The sequence below is a fragment of the Armigeres subalbatus genome, chromosome 2 (assembly GCF_024139115.2).
Source record: "Armigeres subalbatus isolate Guangzhou_Male chromosome 2, GZ_Asu_2, whole genome shotgun sequence".
In the NCBI taxonomy this organism is placed as follows: domain Eukaryota; kingdom Metazoa; phylum Arthropoda; class Insecta; order Diptera; family Culicidae; genus Armigeres; species Armigeres subalbatus.
Genome location: NC_085140.1, coordinates 336,764,068 through 336,786,488, shown reverse-complemented (window position 1 = coordinate 336,786,488; position 22,421 = coordinate 336,764,068). Strand labels below are relative to the sequence as shown.

At 42.8% G+C, this 22,421-nt stretch overlaps 1 protein-coding gene across 8 annotated transcripts in view; it reads left to right on the top strand.

Moving 5' to 3' along the window:
* The window catches only part of LOC134212809 (short-chain dehydrogenase/reductase family 16C member 6), a 100,836-nt gene that overhangs the window by 62,689 nt on the left and 15,726 nt on the right, over positions 1-22,421 (top strand). For all 8 annotated transcript variants that reach the window (XM_062690998.1, XM_062690999.1, XM_062690996.1 and 5 more), the window contains one exon: positions 7,566-7,690. In XM_062690998.1, coding sequence (XP_062546982.1) covers positions 7,566-7,690 — 125 coding nt within the window. The remainder of the gene's footprint in view (positions 1-7,565; positions 7,691-22,421) is intronic.

Genomic DNA, 22,421 nt, shown 5'->3' with positions numbered 1-22,421 from the left:
TCGGCTCGATGTCGACAACTAGTCGCCGCGATTTTATCGTTGGGGCGCTGCAGGCAATGTTCCATTTACGCTTCCATACCAACGACGACAGAATCGCAGTCGCCAAGTGATAGAATCTTTTAAAGGGCTTTGTTGGGCGAAGCGCCTTCGTAACATCAGGCTAGAATGTATGAAGCCTTTCCACTTCGCAAAATGCGTTGTTCCCTAAAAAAATGCCAGCCAACAGACAAAGGTCTGGGTCTTTCATGTTTTCTGATGGTTACGGCGAGGAAAACTATATTTTCTTCTCGGCCTTCGTGGCAGTCCAGTGCCTGTCCCCACAATGTGCGCATTTGGATTCCGCATTTTCCATCTGTTTACAGTCACACTCGCCAAATTAGCTTTTTCTCCAGAGAAGTTGTTTGTCAGTTCTAGGGGCAGCAGGGACTATGTCCAAGGGCTTGACGACCCCTCTCTATGGTCATTGCGAGTTAGGGGGCCTGCCTAGGATGTGGTGGGGGTTGGCAGTGGGCTCTGTCAAACCTCTACAAAAAGCTGCATGTGTCTATAAGCAGGCCCTATCAAATCCAGTCAACACATGAACGTATATTGTGTCTTGTAGGATGCCGACGTGGAAGCTATAGCGGTGCTTCTTCATACAACATGTATGTATATCGTCTCCAATTTAGCATCTTGTATTGCACCATGTACGATTTTATATTGACGGGGAAGGACCGTGTGCCGCTCAAAACGCCAAGCCCAACACGAGTGCCAACCGGTACATCAGTATTAATACCAGTGAGATCCTGATTACGGTATACTGGTCACGGCGGGCGATGCACACACGAGCGCGAGGGTAATGCAAAATAAACGACATGTAAAATGAACGTAAATTTACATTCTTATTTAACCTCAAATAGAGATAAAATAAGGGTTGCTGAATGACATTAGCTTTCCGATTGATTACTATCAATTATTTTCAATTTTAATTCCGTTTCTTTTTTACTTATCTTACGTTAAAGAAATGATGACGCTGGCGCCTAATCCGATATTCAAATGAACAATCGCTCACTTTGAGCGATTGATTGTTTATTCTCGCGAAGAATGAACAATTGAACAAATTAAGGAAATGCTAATACTGCTGTGTAGAAGTTGCATAGGTCACATCACTTTCCATGGTGATCTATGTTACTGATTACCCCACCCAACTAACATTACTTCCTTCCCGTGATAATTGTGGAGATGCAGAGGTATTCTCGGTCTCTAGTAGCAACAATTACCACACACTCACATTCCCTCCCTTTCCCAACTGACTTCAAGGACTTGGCCGGCGCCGTTATTGATCAACATTTGCGAGCTGCTGAAACGTGCACTTCGAGAATAGATGGTAAACCCCAACCACTATTCACTTGAATCGTAGTGCAATTTGCACCAGTTCTGATCAATGACGGAGTAGGAACCATAGATATGCACAGTCAGTCTAAGCTAAGCTAAGCTAAGCAAAGCTAAGAAGTTGTTTGTCAGTTCAATTTCTTGAACGTCAAACTTTAAAAAAATATATATATTTGCTAATTTTGATAGGAAAGGCTCAATCATTATATTTAATTGATTAATAGCTTTTCACAATTTCAAAAGATTGATTTAGTATCATACCATTTATTGCCATTACTTATAAAGATGTTAATAAGACATGTTCCGTTGCCCCTGAAAATGATCCTGTGATGCGAAAAAAAAGCCAAAAACTATAGTCGAAGCGCCTGTTTAAACACGGCTAGAGTAATACAATTACTGCATATTTCCATGTCGATTATTACCAGTTTCCAGTTATGACAGTGACCTTGGTAGGTACAAGCTTCACCGTAGAGTACCGGTTTTAATCGCCTGGCGACTCGATAAGCGCGCTTGATGCGAATTGCATTCTGGCTTCAGTCCATTATTTTGCTTAATGTTCCACGCCCTGACCCTTGGAACACACGCGTGAATCTGACCCTTGACCATCATTCGCAGGCAGGCCGCGACGACTCTCAGTCGCCGCCACCTCAATTTGTCTTCCTTCAGCTACAAGCAACGAACAGCGCGTTCGAAGCTTTAATCAGTGGCATCGTTTCGCAAAATGCATGGCAGCGAGAATGTGCAATGCTAACAGCTATTATTTTTGTATGAATATGAAGGAAGCGGTGCAGTTGTGATTAATCGATTCTATAATGACCTCAAGGAGAAAAAGGATCACGGCTAGTAGGGTACCCTGTCGCGAGATAAGCTATCAATTATGTTCTATACTCAATTGAAGATTCCTTGGACGATATTTTCATTGCCATTCTACATTATATAAGACAAACACGGTTTGTGTCTTCTTAACAACTAGGTTAACAAAACGGACCATAAAGTAAATAAGTATAACAAGAACCAAAATAGACATAGGAAGTAGATTTTAGAAACACAAATAAAATCGAATAATTGTTGCGAACGGATGCTTCAACATTTAATCTTTAATAGTATTGATTTGCTCATTGTCAAGTTAAATGTCAAACACATTGTGAAAAAAGTATTGAATCGATTTTCGTGTTTTAATGTGACCATACTTTTTTTTTTTAAATAAAGATAAGATGATGATGAAGAATAAAGGAAAGATCAAATGATCAAGCAAAAGAAAAATATTGAATAAAATGACATTTTTAAATAATCTTTTTATTCACTACTAGTGGACAAAGATAAGTCAAACAAAAATATAAAAAAGTTGCATCTTGTTTTCCATCTTGTTAATCTTTCTCGCAAACTATTTTAGATGTCTCCGCTGGCAAAGAATACACCTTCTGAGAACCAGACTCGCGTTAACGAACAAAGCATTTCTCTGGTCTCATATCTGCGCTCCTCAAAAGGCATCGCATCTGGCATATGAGAGAGCAACATGTCGCCACCGGAAGGTCATCTGCAGAAATGTATGCTTCTTGACGATATAAGGGTTTCCTTCTATAGCGAAGATAAACTACTTGAAGTTGAACTGAGGTCGTGACATGATTATTACGTAGAAGACGGTGTAAAAATTCTTCGTCTGGCTCGTGATTGAAAAAAACTTGGATCGGTAGAAAGATGCCGGTGAGAATCGTTTAAATGTTTGCCTTCTCAGCATGAGGCTGGTCATGGTCGGCACCCTCGGAGGCTTTTTTATACAGTCCAATAAAGTTACCGCAAGTGCGCATAAATATGCTTGAAGGACTGAAGGTCAGTGCGATATGATGGACGTAGGAGTTTAAGACTCCGCTTGAAAACAACGGCGGCACAAATTGCTCACAAAGATCACGGCCGGCGGATAAAAATGCCACATCAGTTACAAAATATGGAGAACGAATTCGTTCCCTAAGTATATTGCATATTAAGAAAGAAATACTAGTTCATGAAAAAGAAATATAATAAAATGATACATTTGATATGACATTCTCCGAATGTCATAAATTAATATTCAGACGAATCCTTCTGGCGGCGTGGACTCCGATAAACATACCGTTTTGATTCATATTCCGAATACCGTTTTGGCTCAAATCCCGAACATGACTCATATTCCGAACACTGGCGTCATCGGTTTTCAGTTCTGATGATCAAGATTACAAATGAATTCAAGATGGAGAGAACTACACTAATAAAGCCAAAATGGCCATTTAAAAGCGAGTGTTCGGAATATGAGCCATTTTCGGAATTTGAGTCAAAACGGTACTTAAGCACATTTTTTACTTCGTAGGTCTTTATGGCACATCCAATAAAATATTCTAATAGATCAATAATTTCCATCAGCTAGCGAAAAAAATGAACTATCATATAAGGGTTCGACATTCATATTTTATTGACTGTAACTATCAATACTGAATGATTTTATTCTCGCAGAATTTGTCTCCGAACACTTTGATTAGAATTCCGAGCGCCACCTTAAAAGCAATAAAATGCAAAATTCCAACGTTATTCCGATGTTGGACAATTATAATGTCCATGATCTATATGCCTGTCGAAAAAAATTGTTTATTTATGCAAAAATAACGAAATGCTTCAGATATAGCTTCATGTAATGAATGTTCGGAAAATGAGTCTGTTTGGGATTTTCAAAACATTACTTTACCTCTCTAGACATAAAAATGATTGGCCGAAAACTTGTCTCATATCAAAACCATTCACCTTCAGCATGATCTGCTTTGTAGAAATGCACAATTTTGCTGAGCTATGAAAGGCCGAGGATGCACTTGGTCTCATATTTTCAATTCTAGTTTCTAAATTCAAGTGCTAAGAAATAGTTCCTTCTGAGGACAGAACAATTTTTCAGAAATGTTGTCCGAGTAATATTCTTTTCATCCCGTAATTTTCAGAATACCAAAGTTTTACTCAGGATTGTGAAGCCTATGCAATGCACGTTAAATTTTGGACACCCATCTTCCATTCATTCATTTATTTAGTTTACATCTAGACAGATAACACTGAATCAACAATTTGACGCCACAATACGCGGTTCGAGGCCGCATCTCTCCATCCTCGAATGCGCCCCACGCTCGCCAAGTCGTTATGCACCTGGTCTGCCTACCTTGCTCACTGCCGGATCGGAAGCGAACACCATCTTTGCAGAGTTCAGAAAAATAAATGGACAGTACTTAATTCGTCTTTGACGTTTTTGCAGAGTTGCTGTCCGGCATTCTTGCAACATGTCCTGCCCATCGTACCCTTCCTGCTTTAGCTACCTTCTGGATACTGGGTTCGCCGTAGTGCTGGGTGAGCTCGTGATTTATTCTTCGTCTCCACACTCCGTCTTCTTGCACACTGCCAAAGATGCTGCTAAGCACCCGTCTCTCGAATAATCCGAGTCCTCCTCGAGCATTGTCCATGTTTCATATCCGTAAAGGACAACCGGTCTTATTAGCGTCTTGTACATGACACATTTGGTGCGGTGGCGAATCTTTTTACCGCAGTTTCTTCTGGAGCCCGTTGTAGGCCTGACTTCCAAAGATGATGCGTCTTCGTATTTCATGACTAATATTGTTATCAGCCGTTAGCAAGGATCCAAGGTAGCCGAATTCCTCGATCACCTCGAAGGTATCCCCGTCTATCTATCGTTCGTAACACTACTTTGTCTTCGATGCATTCACCACCAGTCCAACTTTTGTTGCTTTACGTTTCATGCAGGTGTACAGTTCTGCCACCTTTGCAAATGTTCGGCCGACAATACCCATGTCATCCACGAAACAAATAAATTGACTGGATCTGTTGAAAATCGTACCCCGGCTGTTACACCCGGCTCTCCGCATGACACCTTCTAGCGCAATGTTGAACTACAGGCACAAAAGTCCATCACCTTGTCTTATTCCCTGCGCGATTCGAACGAACTGGAATGTTCGCTCTAGTCCATAATTTTCCATAGTTCTACGCGGTCTATACTGTCGTATGCCGCCTTGAATTCAATGAACAGATGGTGCGTTGAGACCTCGTATTCACGGCACGGTGACAGACGTCGGAAGATGATCTGAGATATCACTTTGAAGGCGGCATTAAGGATGGTGATCGCTCGAAAGTTTTCACACTCCAGCTTGTCGCCTTACTTGTAGATGGAGCATATAACCCTTTCCTTCCACTCCTTTGGTAGCTGTGCAGTTTCCCAGATTCTGACTATCAGTTTGTGCAGGCAAGTGGCTAACTTTTCTGTGCCCATCTTGATGAGCTCAGCTCCGATACCATCTTTACCAGCTGCTTTATGGGTCTTTGGCTGGTGGATCGCATCCTTAACTACCCTCAAGGGGTATCAGGTATCAGAACGTCGGCTCAGGAGGCACGTTCCCCTCAATTTGGGAGATTTTTGCCATCGCCTTCACTGGTCTTTCTCATCATTTACCTGACGGAAAAGGAAGTGAGAAGGGGAAAGGAAGAGGAAGTGAAATTGGAAAGGAGAATGGAACAGATTTATCGAGAAGGAGGATACAATCAATAATACATACATACGATGCATTTTATAAAACGCATTGAAACGCGAAGTATAAAATATACTGGATAAGTCACACAATGCAAATGCATATGATATACCATTTATGGAAAAGCCAATTATGTAGACTCACAAGCATTTAGTTAGGGACAAAAGAGAGATGTCACGAAAACACTGAGGACATAACAATGGACGAACGTCAAAGACGAAACACAGAGTGCACTGTGAAAAACGCATACTGCGAATCCATATAGGTGACAATTTGTTGAAAAACTGAGCAAAAAAACGCATATTCAGAACACCACACTCACATTAAGATCGCCAAAGCCGAACGTCAAAGACGAGGCACAGAGTGCACTGTGAAAAACGCATAATGCGAATCCATATAGGTGACAATTTGTTGAAAAACTAAATAAAAAACATATTCATAATCCCACCCTTATTTAACCTCAAGTTGAGATTAAACAAGAGTAGCCGAAGCCGAACATCAAAGACTAAACACAGAGTACACTGTGAAAAACGCATAATGTGAATCCTAATAGGTACAAAGTACATTGTGAAAAAAAACGCATATTGCAAATCCATACAGGTGACAGTTTGTTGTAAAAGTAAGAAAAACACATATTCATAACCCCACACTCACGTTGAGATTGAACAGGGGGGCCGAAGCCGAACGTCAAAGACGAAACACAGAGTACATTGTGAAAACGCATAATGCGAATCCATATAGGTAACAATTTGTTGAAAAATAAGTAAAACACATATTCATAACCCCACTCTTATTTAACCTCTCGTTGAGATTGAATAAGAGTAGCCGATTATCTCGGAGAAGCAAAAAGTCAACTACGCCATAGTTCTGGTTAGCGCAGCGAGGGCTAAATACTGTGAAGTGGGCCCTGTTGCTTCATAGGCTCCGTTTGCGGTTAGGTTCTTATTAGACCCCCCTTACCATTCATTCGTAGGCACGGTAAGCATAAAGCCGCATCACACCGAGAATTAGGGGTCACCTGTATGGTGGACTTTTACCACTGGAACAGGCAATCCGTGATGTTATTCTTAGCCAGATAACCAGCCGCCGACACCACACGGCTATCTAGGCTGTTCGTAGAGAGAAGTTGACATTGACTTTACGTCAACTCTCAATGTGGCCGAACAGCCCATAAAGGAGATAGCTAGTTAGATTCTCGGTCCGGCCTAGGATGTTTTCAGATTGGAAACATTCTCGGCATCCCTGTGCAAAATAAATCCATCGTACTTGCCACACAAGATACATACTCATGCAATGATGGGCATAGAAAAGCTTTTAACTAATTACTGAGGATGTGCCAATAGAATACTAAGTTGAAAAGCAGGCCAAGATTCAGAACCATTACCATTTAAGAACCAGAACCATTTAAGAAGAAGTAGAATAAGAAGAAGGAGGCAGAGCACTGATCCAAGACCCACAAACAAGTCAACGCTCTGCAAATGCTTGATGATTTTTTTCCTTCATGTTCTAAACCTTGATAAAGATTCAGAACATCCGAAAAATCTTAAAAATCTAAATATTATATCTGAGTTCTATGTATACTCAGAATGTCCCAGCTTACAATGACCAAATCATCACTGTTATCCTTTGTTTTATTATTCTTTTCAGGCATTGATGAAACTGTCAAAATAGTTCAGTCTTTGGGAGGATTCTGCAAAGGATATAAAGTGGATATTTCCAACAAAGACGAGGTGTACAAATCCGCTAATCTGATTCGGGCTGAAGTCGGCGATGTAAGTACTGTAATTTTTTTATTCCTTTTGTCAATAAGCTCAAAATGACGGTGGCTCATATTGCCCCTATTCGGTTTTATCGTTTTGCGTTGGTCTTTGGAAAAACACGCTTTTACTTGCATCCCAGTGCAGCAAAAATTCGCTTTCGTTAACAAATGTGGCAAACAAGGATGTTAACGATCATTCAGTAATTTGCGTTCGATCATTTAGTAGTTTGTCATTAACACAGTCCAGGACCTGAATTTCAAAATATGTTGTATGGTGGACTTCTAGTGCGAAGGTTTTTCTACAACTTTGCCTAATGGTTCGTTATTAGCATTCAACTAATAACGGAGTTAGAGCGCTAGTTGCAGTAACTAAAACTAAATGATTGGAATTTTGTTATCATTTAGTCTATGTTACTGAAACTATAGCTACAACTCCGTTACTAGTGGAATTCAAACAGCAAACCATTAGGCAAAGTTGTAGAAAAACCTTCGCACTAGAAGTCCACCATACAACATATTTTGAAATTCAGCTTCTGGAATGTGTTATTGACAAACTACTAAATGATCGAACGCAAATTACTGAATGATCGTTAACATCCTTGTGGCAAACGGTTGTCGAATGTCAGGTTTCAATTGAATTTCAGCATCGAAAAACATTGTTTGGAAAGTTAAAAGATCGCTCACACGAAATAGAGCAATCATACGACGGGGAATGAAGCAGGATAAAAGTAAAATTGATCACTAGGTTATCACGTGCTATCCATTTAATTGGTTTCTAAACTGCGGTATCACGTAAGAAGGTTGTACGTTGTGCCACTTTCTTAAAAAATATATTGACTACGAACAGCGAGAAATCAAAACCTTAACATAGTGCAAACTAATATTTTACGTATATTCGTGTTTCGTGTTCACTTAAAACCTATCAGAGCATATGAATTAGTTAACAATCATCACAAAGGAAAAACTGTTCAAACATATAATTTGCATCCGACGCTCATCGATTCATTTAGCATTACCTGATTCAGATTGATTCAGAATTGAGCAACCTTGCTCGAGATTTCAGTTATCAACTACGATTAACACCGCACGCTAACGATAAGGGCAGTTTGCAACTAAAGCTAAAGCTAATTGCATGTTTCCAGTAGGTTTTCTAATTAATTGAACCGTGGGAAACCGTGAATTTGGTTTGCCAACATCACCGGTGCGTATGCAGTTGCGAGAATTGATGTAAAACTGAGCGGAAACACACAAATGCTATGTTTGCGGCTGTTTTGTGGGCTAGATATGTTTTTCAGGTTCAATAACCTCACGATTTCTGTTGGCTGTTGAAATCTAATGATTGGTATAAAACAATTTTATTCCAATTCTAACAGCAAGAATAAGCCAACATTCAATGTTCTCAAAATCGCTTTAAACTTTAGAGCACTCGATCTTTCAGATCTATCATGTCTTCTATATATCTACATTTTCACATTTATCTGGAACTTCCATTGAAACAGTAGACCATTAGTTTAGTTAAGACTTACCGTTATACTGACATCCGATAAATGCATATGATCTCTATCTTAGTATGAGTGAAGTTGAGTAATTAATCAACTGATTTTTTGACTGGATTTAACCAATTATAGTTAACGTAAAAAAATCAGTAGCCAAGTCATTTTAATGGACTTTGTCCACATCCTTACAGCCAGATAGGAAGTGACGAAGAGGATTGTTTCATCTTCTTCTTCTTCTTATTGGCATTATATCCGCCACTGGGACATTGTCGCCTCGCTGCTTAGTGTTCATTCGGCACTTCTACTGTTATTAACCGTGTGGTTTCTAAGCCAAGTTACCATTTTTGCATTCATTTTTATCGCCCTAATGAAAATAAGCGTAACTAATAATATATATGAAAAACGGTCCTGGAAACTAACGGGATATGTACTGCCGTTCTACGCATAACTGTCCCATACATATAGGAAATCACAGAAAACATGGGACAAATATGTGTATGACGGCAGTGTATGTGGTTCTCTATTATTCACATAGTTCTGTTGGTTTTCCTGAAACTTTTCAATTCAAATTATGTTATACATCAAGCTTCCTACAAGACTTTGAAGATCTGAGCCTCTTGCAAAGAGGTTGCTGAGCCACTTGAAAGGAGGCTTCCGAGCCTCTTAAGAAGAGGTTTCCGAGCCTTTTGAAGGAGACTTCCGAGCCTCTTCAAAAAGGCTTCCGAGCCTCTTGAAAGGAGGCTTCCGAGCCTCTTGAAAGGAGGCTTCCGAGCCTCTTGATACGAGGCTTCCGAGCATCTCGGAAGGAGGCTTTCGAGCCTCTTGAAAGGAGGCTCTGAGCCTCTTGAAAGGAGGCTTGAGCCTCTTGAAATGAGGCTTCCGAGCCTCTTGAAAGGAGGCTTCCAGGCCTCTTGAAAGGAGGCCTGAGCCTCTTGAAAGGAGGCTTCTGAGACTCTTGAAAGGAGGCTTCCAGCCTCTTGAAAGGAGGCTTGAGCCTCTTGAAAGGAGGCTTCCAAGCCTCTTGAAAGGAGGCTTCTGAGCCTCTTGAAGGAGGCTTCTGAGCCTCTTGAAAGGAGGCTCTGAGCCTCTTGAAAGGAGGCTTCCAGGCCTCTTGAAAGGAGGCTCTGAGCCTCTTGAAAGGAGGCTTCGAGCCTCTTGAAGGAGGCTTCTGAGCCTCTTGAAAGGAGGCTTCTGAGCCTCTTGAAAGGAGGCTTCTGAGCCTCTTGAAAGGAGGCTTCTGAGCCTCTTGAAAGGAGGCTTCTGAGCCTCTTGAAGGAGGCTTCTGAGCCTCTTGAAGGAGGCTTCTGAGCCTCTTGAAAGGAGGCTTCTGAGCCTCTTGAAGGAGGCTTGAGCCTCTTGAAAGGAGGCTTCCTGAGCTCTTGAAAGGAGGCTTCTGAGCCTCTTGAAAGGAGGCTTGAGCCTCTTGAAAGGAGGCTTCTGAGCCTCTTGAAAGGAGGCCTGAGGCCTCTTGAAGGAGGCTGAGCCTCTTGAAAGGAGGCTTGAGCCTCTTGAAAGGAGGCTCTGAGCCTCTTGAAAGGAGGCTTGAGCCTCTTGAAAGGAGGCCTGAGCCTCTTGAAAGGAGGCTCTGAGCCTCTTGAAAGGAGGCTTCCGGGCCTCTTGAAAGGAGGCTCTGAGCCTCTTGAAAGGAGGCTGGAGCCTCTTGAAAGGAGGCTTCTGAGCCTCTTGAAAGGAGGCTTCTGAGCCTCTTGAAAGGAGGCTCTGATCCTCTTGAAGGAGGCTTGAGCCTCTTGAAAGGAGGCTTCAGGCCTCTTGAAAGGAGGGCTGAGCCTCTTGAAAGGAGGCTCTGAGCCTCTTGAAAGGAGGCCTGAGCCTCTTGAAAGGAGGCTTCCAGGCCTCTTGAAAGGAGGCCTGAGCCTCTTGAAAGGAGGCTTCCAACCTCTTGATAGGAGGCTTCCGAGCCTCTTGAAAGAAGGCTTGAGCCTCTTGAAAGGAGGCTTCCTGAGCCTCTTGAAAGGAGGCTTCTGAGCCTCTTGGAAGGAGGCTTCTGAGCCTCTTGAAAGGAGGCTTCCGAGGCCTCTTGAAAGGAGGCCTGAGCCTCTTGAAAGGAAGCCTGAGGCCTCTTGAAAGGAGGCTTCCGGGCCTCTTGAAAGGAGGCTGAGCCTCTTGAAAGGAGGCTTCCGAGCCTCTTGAAAGGAGGCTCTGAGCCTCTTGAAAGCAGGCTTCCAAGCCACTTGAAGGGAGGCTTCCAAGCAGTTTGAAAGGAGGCTTCCGAGCCTCTTGAAAAGAGGCTTCTGAGCCTTTTGAAAGGAGGCTTCCGAGGCTCTTGAAAGAAGGCTTCCAAACCTTTTGAAAGGAGGCTCTGAGCCTCTTGAAGGAGGCTCTGAGGCCTCTTGAAAGGAGGCTTGAGCCTCTTGAAGGAGGCTCTGAGCCTCTTGAAAGGAGGCTGAGCCTCTTGAAAGGAGGCTTCCAGGCCTCTTGAAGGAGGCTTCCTGAGCCTCTTGAAAGGAGGCTCTGAGCCTCTTGAAAGGAGGCTCTGAGCCTCTTGAAAGGAGGCTTCCTGAGCCTCTTGAAAGGAGGCTTCCTGAGCCTCTTGAAAGGAGGCTTCCTGAGCCTCTTGAAAGGAGGCCTGAGCCTCTTGAAAGGAGGCTTCCGAGCCTCTTGAAAGGAGGCTTCTGAGCCTCTTGAAAGGAGGCTTCCAGAGCCTCTTGAAAGGAGGCCTGAGCCTCTTGAAAGGAGGCTTCCTGAGCCTCTTGAAAGGAGGCTTCCAGCCTCTTGAAAGGAGGCTTTTGAGTCTTTTGGAAGGAGGCTTTTAGGTCTTTTGGAAGGAGGCCTCTGAGGCGTTTGGATGGAACTTTCGAGCCTCTTGAAAGAAGACTTCCGTTCATTGTGAAAGGAGGCTTGTGAGCCTCTTGAAAGGAGGTTGAGCCTCTTAAAAATAGGGTTCCGAGTCTTTTGAAAGGAGGCTTACGGGCCACTTTGAAGGGGATTTTGAAACTTCTTGCAATGGAGCTTCTTAGCTCTTAGGAAAAAAAAGTCCTTTGTGCCTCTAAAATTGGGATGGATTTTAGTTCAGAAGCATATTTTTAACGTATCATCAATATTCTGCTATATTTTGTTTTTTTTTGGTTCGATTAGATTTTCAAATGTTGTTCCTTCTTAACTAGGATTTAATATGCGTGCATTTTATATACAATGCAAAATTTTTGAATCAAAATTAAACAATTATCAAAACTTTATCAATCAAAGAGTTTTTTTACATTCGCCATTGCGCATTTTTGTCCGAGGTACACGTTGAGGCCGGTGAAGGTACCCCCAGGGATACATGTACCCCAGGTTGAGAACCGCTACACTAGGCTAAGGAGGGCCCCAAGGATTGTTTCATACTTCTTATATTTTCTAACCATCTTCGTTATGGCACTGCTGCTCACTCACATTACTTGGAAACAGATCAAATTGCTAGGATAGGATGATAGGATGAATAAAGGAATTAAAAGATGAACAGTAACTCTTTTCGCAAATGTTTGGGCCATTGGTAAAATTTACATAGCTGCGATAAAAATAGTTCGCGACATTATATCCTTTCGAATGAACTTGATGACCAGAAAAAGCCAAAGCTAAGAAAATTAATAATTTGTTTAAAATATGTCGGCAAAAACCAAAGCGGCTTACAATCAGTGTTGAACTTACGTCAATCAATTCTCGCTTAACTTTTCAAAAGGACCTAAGTAACATTTTTCATGAAATAATTTGAATAGCGCAATCAACAGAACAACATGAAAGCTATTGATACTATAGCACGCCGTAGCGGCTATGGGGTCTCTCGACCTTGAATCCGTAAACGAGCGGCTTAAGCGCCACCTCAATCAACATTGAGGGCCGCCCGTCTGTTTTTGTGCCCGGCAAGAATCCAAACCTCAGGGCAGGTTTCTTGAAAGAATTCAGTGGATGAGAAACGCACTAGCAAACCCGAACGGTTATAAAGTACTTCCGTTCTTTTTCGGCGAGATGACCGTCCCACGCGTAAATTTGCGATGGCTAGAGATCGTCGTTCGGTTAGTCACTGTAGCTCAAATTATCATCATTGGCAGAACCAACCTTCACAATTCTCCCTTCTCGCTTTAAGAACGGAAAAGGAGGGACTGAGTTTCCCTAGCAGTCCAACTAGGAGTAAAAATCACAAAATACGACAAAAAAAACACTAACCGAACGACATCAAAAACCTTTAGTACCTAGACATTACAAACTCGTTGCATTTGAATGGGAAAAACATTTATTTTTGTAGGGCAAAACGGCAACGATTAACAAGCATGCTTTTATTTGAATTACAAACTTATCCTAGGATCATTTTACTTCCTCTTTTCCTTTCCTTTCTCTCTACTTTATCTTGTCTGTCTACTTCATGTGTGCGGTATTTATAATTTTAGCTAGCTTTCTTTTATGTGTGTGTGTCAATTCATTTACGCATGCGCATTTCTACTCACGGTACCGTGGATGTTTTCTGGTGCTCTGCTTTACCGACCTTTCCTGATGTGGCTCGCTGTCGAAATGGTATTGCGGCAACTCCACCAAGTGACCGCGAGGTTCGCGACCCGGCGAACGGACTGTTCGATGATGGTTGGTCTTGCTGAGGAACGGATGCCAACGCGTGTCGTTGGACGCTGCGGATCGCAATGGCGATCGATGGCTGCTGCACAATAGCGGACGGATGGCGGGGTTCGGACAATAACGATGGTCGAACAATACAGCGTCTCGTGGAACGCGCCACCGAAGATGGCAACAAAATAGATTCAGTGGGCAGCCGGAATGACTGCTCGGCTACGGACGAAATGATTCGTTTTGAAGGTGGCCGGCGTGGCCAAGACGGACGCAATGGTGACGGTGCGGTCCCTTTCCGGTTCACGGACCAAAAGCCGCAACTCGGAGAGTTTTCAACGAGCGCGTGGATCGACGAAAATGGTGGCCGAGAGGGTTGGGGATGGGGTCGATGTCCAGAGGTCGGTAGAAGCGTCGGTTCGAATCTCGTTTTCAAAACTGGCAATAAGAAGCCGTCAAACGGCTGTTTGACGCGTATAAGCACACATTTTGGAACACACATATTTTACAAATTACCTTCTATTTCTACGATACTCGCACAAAAATACTAACGAACCGCACAACACTCTTTAACTGGACTTTAGCCTAACGGAAAGGAATAAACGTAAAATCTAAAACACCAAAGACTTCTAATGTCGTTTAAACATACCACAACAGATTCACGATACTAGATACTAAAAAACTCGCACTCCCGGATCTTTCCACGGTCTCGGTTGAAATGATCCAGTGTGGTCCCAAATTGCCTCAGATAGGTCGTGAGGTTGTTCGAATCGTGTCCGGGGTTGTTGAACCTTCCCAAAGGCCATCAACCTTCCCGATCTAAATCTTTAGCCATCATAAACCTACGAATGAAACTGCCATCTCATTCCCTCATAACGTATCGGATCTGAAAGGGTTCTCATCCTTCTGAACCCTCTTAAGTCCCACCCCTTGGTTCAGACGGTCGTGGAAGTTCACGAAGCGACCTGTGAAGCTTTGGCGGTTCATCTTAGATGAACTTGAACGTTCATTCCTTTAATGAACGTTTACGTGGAACATATATGCGTTGAGTGAACTTGTCAGGTGTCGAATTGGTATCTATATTGAATAATTTATACACAAAAAGATCTAATGAACATTGAACCATAAATTGAATACAAGATTTACATAACAAGAACCAAAACAATTTAAATTAATTAATATCTATTTTATTCATTTACCCTAATTATCTATTATAGTTCTATTTACATATTTACAATAGCCATCATGCTACATCATCCCTTACTAAAGGTGCGAAAATTTGTTTGAAACTCTTTTGAAACCAGAACAGATTCCAAACAAATTTTCGTAGGGGTAAATCCCTAAACTGTGGATAATTATCAATAAGGAAACCAGTACTGGTTAGCAAATACTCAAAATTCATACAGAAATAATTTAAAACTAGACTAACGTACTACTACTACCGTGTGAAATAAAGAACATTCTAACGGAGCTCCGTTACTAGTAAAAGCGACTAGGAAATTCTCTCTACTTCAATTATCAATTTGAACTACAAGAACATTTCCAAAACAATTTCAACTTTAACTAGTGGATCCTGAACCGTGATCTACTCTAGAAATAAATCCGGAAAAACTTGATCATGTTGATTCTCCACAAACATAAACATAAACTATGGATCAGTTATTGTTCACTCAGATATGATATATATCCAATAACTTGAACGCTACACCTTTCCATTTAAAACACAATTTTGAACACGGACCCAGTCAGAAGTTATTTCCCGACCATGCGTTCCATGCATCATAATTGAATTCCATCATAAATATTTCTTCCGAAACATTAGGAGGCACACACAATACGCAAACGCCTCAATCATCCACCACTATCACACTGGGGTAAGCCGCGGTACTCACACCCGTTACTCATGCACTCAATGTATTGCCAACACAACGGAACAAAAAATCAAAATGTAAACAACGGTTGAGGTGATACTTTTCGTGATCGAAATTTGTTTGCCAAATTGTGGATGTCGGTAGCTATATTTCACGGAAAGTCGATGTTTGTTTCTAAATAGAACAATCTTCGGGGATCGTGGGAGGGTTTTCTTGTATATTTTTAGGTAACCTTGCTGCATTCTAAAACCACCTACTATTGAAGAACTTTCCAATAAGATTCTACCTTACCGGAGCAAAGCTGATGTAAACAATGCAATGTTCTGCTTGGGATAGATGTAACATGAACGATGATAAGGAAGAACACGAGCTATTTACAAGTTGAGGAATAGAAGGATAACTAACGGATGAGAAGAATGGTATAGAAGAACGATAAACACAGGCATAATTCTAATTAGAAATCGTGAGTTGATTAGAATAATTCTAATCTTACTCCTAAGCACTAAACTAGATTTAACGTAGGTTTCGCGTAACTAATCACTAATATTTACATTATTTACAATGGGGAGTTGCATTACAGTTAGCTAAATGGAAGTTTATGCCCTTTTCGGTGTTTTCGTGGGAAGTTTGTCTGAATTCCGTAGTTGCTTCAATTCAAGTTACATAGCTTGTGAAAGATTTTGTGAGAGGAGATTCCATTGAAGTTTTGAGGTGCCGAAATTCGTTAATGAACTCTAAAGAATTGGATCGTTGCTATGCTCTTCCCTGTCTCATAGAAACCACTACTCAGATATGGAAGTCATCATTCGGCTTACTTTATGCTTTGTCAATGTACTACTATACTCAGGTCATCGCCAAACTCCTTCATTTGCTCATGATTTCTACTACTACTGGCTTGGAATCATCGTCTAGCTCCCCAATTCATCAGTGTATCAATAAAGTTCTCCACTCTCACTCAAATTATGCTCGAATCCCTACGGCGTGATGGTATTTTCTGAAGTCTAGTTAGCAGTTTTACATGTTTACATAGCTTTATGATCGTTTTCTTAAGACGGATGCACTTTCTTGAGGTGGCTAGCAAAGAAGACACCCAAGCGTTTTCCCGATTGATCCTCAAGCTCGTAGCAGTGTTGTCCAAGTTGTCTCCTGACTACGGCGAGTTCGTATTTGGGTGCCAGCTTTGCGCAAAAACCTTTTGCCTTATCGGATTGCTCAAAACTTCTTTTTAGAACGGTTTCGCCTACGCCATACGACGGACAATCCGGGTTCGAGCGTAGATTATACGCTTTTTTGTGTCGTTCGTACGCCTTAGACAGATTTTCCCGGACTTCTTCGTACAGCTGCATTTTCCTTCGTTGGACCTCGTCCTGGGAAGTGGCCGGCGTTGTTTGGTCTCGCATTCTCTGGTATTCCTTCCCGTCGGATATCATTTCCCGACCGAACACTACGAAATACGGAGAATATTTGGTCGAGTTATGTACAGCGGTGCGAATCGCACAAGCAATCTTTTGCAGATTATCCGCCCAATCCTTGTGCTGCTTTATGGTAGCTCTTATTGCCGTGGAGATCACCCTATTGACACGTTCCGTGTTATTCACCTGTGGGTGATAGGCAGGTGTGAGCCAATGGTTGATGTTGTTCTCCGCCAGCAATTCACGAAACGCTTTTGAGGTAAATTGCGTACCATTATCCGTAAGGATTACCTCCGGAACGCCGAACAAGTAGAATATCATATTCTTCATGAATTCAACCAGGGAACATGCTTTTGCCTCGCGAAACGGTTGGATTAGCACGAATTTGCTAAAAACATCGGTCGCCACAAGCAAGCACGTGTGTCGACCCCTCCCTGACGGTGGTAGCGGGCCCACGTAATCCAATGTGATAAATTGCCATGGGAATTCGACAAACTCCTTCTTCATTCCCATCGGAGGTGTAACGTTTATGTTTACGGCCTTCGAGGTCTGACATTTTAGGCATTCTCTGCACAGGTTCTTCACATTTTTTGCCATCCCTGGCCAAAACCAACGACGCTTGAGACTGTGAAGGGTTTTTCAGCTCCAAAGTGTGCAACTTCGTGTTCTTTCAGCATGATGTCTCTACGCTCTTCCTCTCGCGGATACATTTTCCATTGGAAACGCGGATCCTCGTTGCGGTTTGCACTTTTCACTAACCGGAAGATTGTATCGTCCGCAATCCGATAATCTGGAAACTTGGCTGGATCTGATCGAATCTTCTCCATTAGCTCGTCGTAGTCGTCTTGGGTACCTGTCCCCAGAAGGTTGATCGACCTAGACAGACAGTCTGCGGTGATATTCGTCGCTCCCTTACGGTACTCAAGTTGGATGTCGTGTGACTGGATCTTAAGAGCCCATCTTAGAAGCTTCGAGTTTCCGGACTCTACTCCGATGGTGAAGAGCCACAAAAGACTTCTTGCATCTGTGATTACCTTGAACCGTGTTCCTTCTACGTAATGGCGAAAGTTTTCTATCGCCAGTAACACCCCAAGGCATTCCTTCTCCACACTTGAGTATGCTCGCTGTGTTCTGCTCAATTTCCTACTGAAGTACGCTATTACTCGGCGCTCGCCTTCCAACTCCTGGATCAACGCCGCTCCCACTGCTGTGTCGGACGCATCACTCTCAATCGTGAATGGCCTTGCAAAGTCTGGGTTCGCTAGTATGGGCGCTGAAGTAAGCACAGACTTCAGCTCCGTCAAGGCTTGTTCCGCTTCTTCAGTCCACACGAATTTTTCTTGGACTTCTTAAGGAGATCGGTTATCGGGACTACAATCTTGCTGTATTCTTTTATAAAACGCTGATAGAATCCAGCAAGACCTAGCAGTCTTCTTACATCTTTCACGTTCCGCGGTCTGGCATAGTCCAAAATTGGGGATATCCGGGACCCATCGATGGAAATCCCTTGGTCGGTTAAAAGATACCCAAGGTAGCGTATCTTTTTCCTACAAAACCGTGACTTCTCGATAGAAACTGTCAAATTTGCATTCCGTAGTCTCTCCGCCACGATCCTCAACAGGCGGAAATGTTCCTCAAGACTTCTTGTGGCAATGACAATGTCGTCCAAGTATACAAATACTGCCGGCATCAGATCGAATCCGATCACCTTGTCCATCAGCCTACACATCGTAAACGGTGCATTTGTCACACCAAATGGACACACCTTAAACCGAAAAAGCCCTTTTGGTGTCCGAAAGGCTGTATAATTCCTGCTTTCCTCTTTGAGCGGTATCTGAAAATACGCATCCTTGAGATCAATGATCGAAAAATACCTGGCGTGTTCTAATCGCTGAAAAATCTCGAGCATGTTGCGGATAGGGTATGTGTCTTTTACCGTCATGCTGTTGATTTTGCGTGAATCCAAGCAAACTCGAATTTTTCCATTGGACTTTCTTACCGGTACCAAAGCATTCGCCCACTCACTATAACATTCTTCAATGACGTCCAAGTCTTTGAAGCGTTGAATTTCAGCGTCTATTTCCCTCTGAATCGTTGGTGAGCACCGGTACATGGCTTGTTTCTTCGGTTTAGAGCCCTCTTTGAGAAGGATCTCATGTTCGATTAGCTTTGTTCTACCGAGTTTCCCAGAACTGGTGATTTAACGATTTAATAACCTTCAGCAATTCCTTTCTCATCCTGAGTTAAGCCGTGTTCAATTTCCACCGACTCGATCGTAGTTTCCGTACTTTCGGGTATTTCGAACGTTGGAACATCTAGGGTTGTATCCGCACCCATAGACGGTATTGTCGGAAGTTGACCAATCGGTTCCAGGGTGAAGGTGATTGACTCGCTCGGTCTATCAAATTCTCCGATCTGTTCCGGTCCAGCGGCTAGATCAGTCATTGGCCTGATGCCAAAACTTTTCCAGAAGTTATATCCAAGAATCGCTTTTGAAATTTCCGGAACTACCACAGTCGGTACTACCCTGGTGACATTTTTGTACGTGTACGGTATATTGAGGTATCCAAGGCAGCGATATTCCGTATTATCTGCCGTGCATACCCTGAGCTTCGTAGGTTGAAGTTGTAGACCATACTTCTCAGATAAATCTAACGAGTTGATCACGCTAATTCCGGCACCGGAGTCTAGTAGAGCGATTAGCTCGGTGTCGAAGACATTAACCCGTAAATAAGGACATTTCCGTGTTTGAATTTTTATCGTGTATTCGATTAATTGGGTCAAAGTTAGTTTTGGTTTGGGAATCAGTTTTTGGCGAGGAATGACCGGATCCCCAGACGTGCACTCCTTTACTGGTTTCCCTGGTTCCTGTCAAATCTTGGCTGTCTTGGTCCTGCACATTTTGGACATGAACGAATCGTTCTTCCGAGATTTCCACAGCCGTAGCAGAAGACCGCTTTCGTTTCCTTACAGTCCCTCCAGTTGTGCCCAATCTTCCTGCAATTCCAACAGACATTCTGCTCTGGTCTGGACGTACTTCCTTCACCGGTATTCCTATTCATCGGCCTCACATTTCGATTATCTGTCGTTGCTCTGACGATGTCTATTTCCTCGGATCATCGCTCGCATACTCCGAAAGACTGTAATCAACGTGGTGTATGTTTCGTTGATTTCGTATTTCCGACGAGTACTGTAAGCTAGGATCCACTGCATCAATCCCGTGATTTAGTCTGGTCAAGTGATCCAAATCCTGAACGTGGATCGTGGCGATCTTCGAGCGATAGTGGTGTCTCATGTTATCCCACACGACTTCGAATTTGCGCCGCCTCGACAAAGGTTCCGATAACATTCGATTGTTCGGACGTTCAACCTATGACACGAATGCATTAAAAGACTCTCCCTCAATTGTTCCTAAATCGTCATCCTGATGCCCTGGTTTTGATTGGGGTTACCGAAGCGGTAGCGTATCATATGCTCAAAATTTCTCCTGTCTATAAACTTGTCTACGTACGTGAAGAACCAGTCTGGCCCTCCAGAATTAGATGGATGTTTATTAGTAGGATCCTCTCAAACACACCTCGGACCACGATCTTTTCTGATATGTGTAAAACTATTCTTCACCGACACTGACTTACTGTCCCCAGAAAAGGACATCTTCCAATGATCAATCCTTCTATGCTGACGTAGGCCCCTGTTGCCTTGGTCCCCGTACCAGTCTGAACTGCTTATACCTCCTGCATATGCCCGCTCGTACTCTACGCGGTCTTTGGTGCGTGCTCCTGTTCCGGTAGTAAGGGCCGCTAACTCCGTTGTAGTCTTCAGAATCGCTACTGTTGCCATTCGTTGTCCTTTGAAAATTTTGAGTTTTTTGCCTGGAACCGTCCTGGCTGTTACGTTCACGCTCTGTATTTCCGCGCCTTGCTTCTGGGTAGCGCACTGTTTGATTAACGTACGTCCTATCAGTTGATTCGTAAGCCTCCAGATTGTCCTTTTGCTTGGTCTGTTCTAGTCGCGCTTCGAGCTTTGCCAGACGTTCCAGCAACTCTTCGTACGATGGCAGAACTAACGGTTTTGTACCCGTTTCCTGCTGTTTGTTCCCTGTTTTGTTATTCATCTCTTTCGGTATTGCCCCGGCGGACTTCAACCTGTTCGGCTCCCGTTTGTCTCCAGTAGTTCCTAATGGTTTCTCCGACTTGTTACTGTCCAGCTCAGTCCCCCCAGCTGCCAGTTCTAGCTTCTCCTCGACTTCCACGCCTTCCGGTGCTTGTAAGGATTTGGGTGCCTTCTCTATTGTGTCCATGACTGTTTCCAGCAGCTCTCGCCGCCAGGCTTCTCCTTCTTCGGACCCAGGCTCCCCTCTAAGTACCCTATGGTAATAGTGCTTCAACCGTGAAATCAACCTCCCATCTGGTTTTTCCAGGAGACCTTTTGTCAGTTGATCTACCCGGCTCCTAATCAGGTCCACTTCCTGTTCGAATGGACAAAGTGGTCGGTACCGTCTTGTTTCTTGTTGATCTTCCTTGAAAAGTCTCCTAAGTAACCAAAGTTTTGACGACAAATCTTTTCCTTTATCGATATCCTGTTTCATAAAAAACAATTCATAATCAACCTCCTCCTGTGTTAGGTGGTCCGCTTACGGATTTGTAATGACCATTGTGTTTAGAAAAGGGTTTAGTTTATGGTAAATCAATTCAACAGTTTTTTAGTTCAGTTCACTATATTCAAAATTTGAAAATTGCAAATTTGTTCACTTAACTCTAAAACCTTAGATACTAGAATTCATGCAAAATGTGTTTATGTGTAGGTAATAGAGTAATGATTCAACACTGTATAGTTTTAACACTCAGAACGCATATACAAACGAAGAAAAAAAATAAATATATGTACAATTTCGTGCTCTTTTGCACTAATTCCAAATAAATTCAATTGCAAAATTCCCAAATTTTTAAGAAAATTCCGAAAAGCCTTTTAAACGTTGGGCGCCAAGTTATAGCACGCCGTAGCGGCTATGGGGTCTCTCGACCTTGAATCCGTAAACGAGCGGCTTAAGCGCCACCTCAATCAACATTGAGGGCCGCCCGTCTGTTTTTGTGCCCGGCAAGAATCCAAACCTCAGGGCAGGTTTCTTGAAAGAATTCAGTGGATGAGAAACGCACTAGCAAACCCGAACGGTTATAAAGTACTTCCGTTCTTTTTCGGCGAGATGACCGTCCCACGCGTAAATTTGCGATGGCTAGAGATCGTCGTTCGGTTAGTCACTGTAGCTCAAATTATCATCATTGGCAGAACCAACCTTCACAATTCTCCCTTCTCGCTTTAAGAACGGAAAAGGAGGGACTGAGTTTCCCTAACAGTCCAACTACGAGTAAACATCACAAAATACGACAGAAAAAAAACTAACCGAACGACAT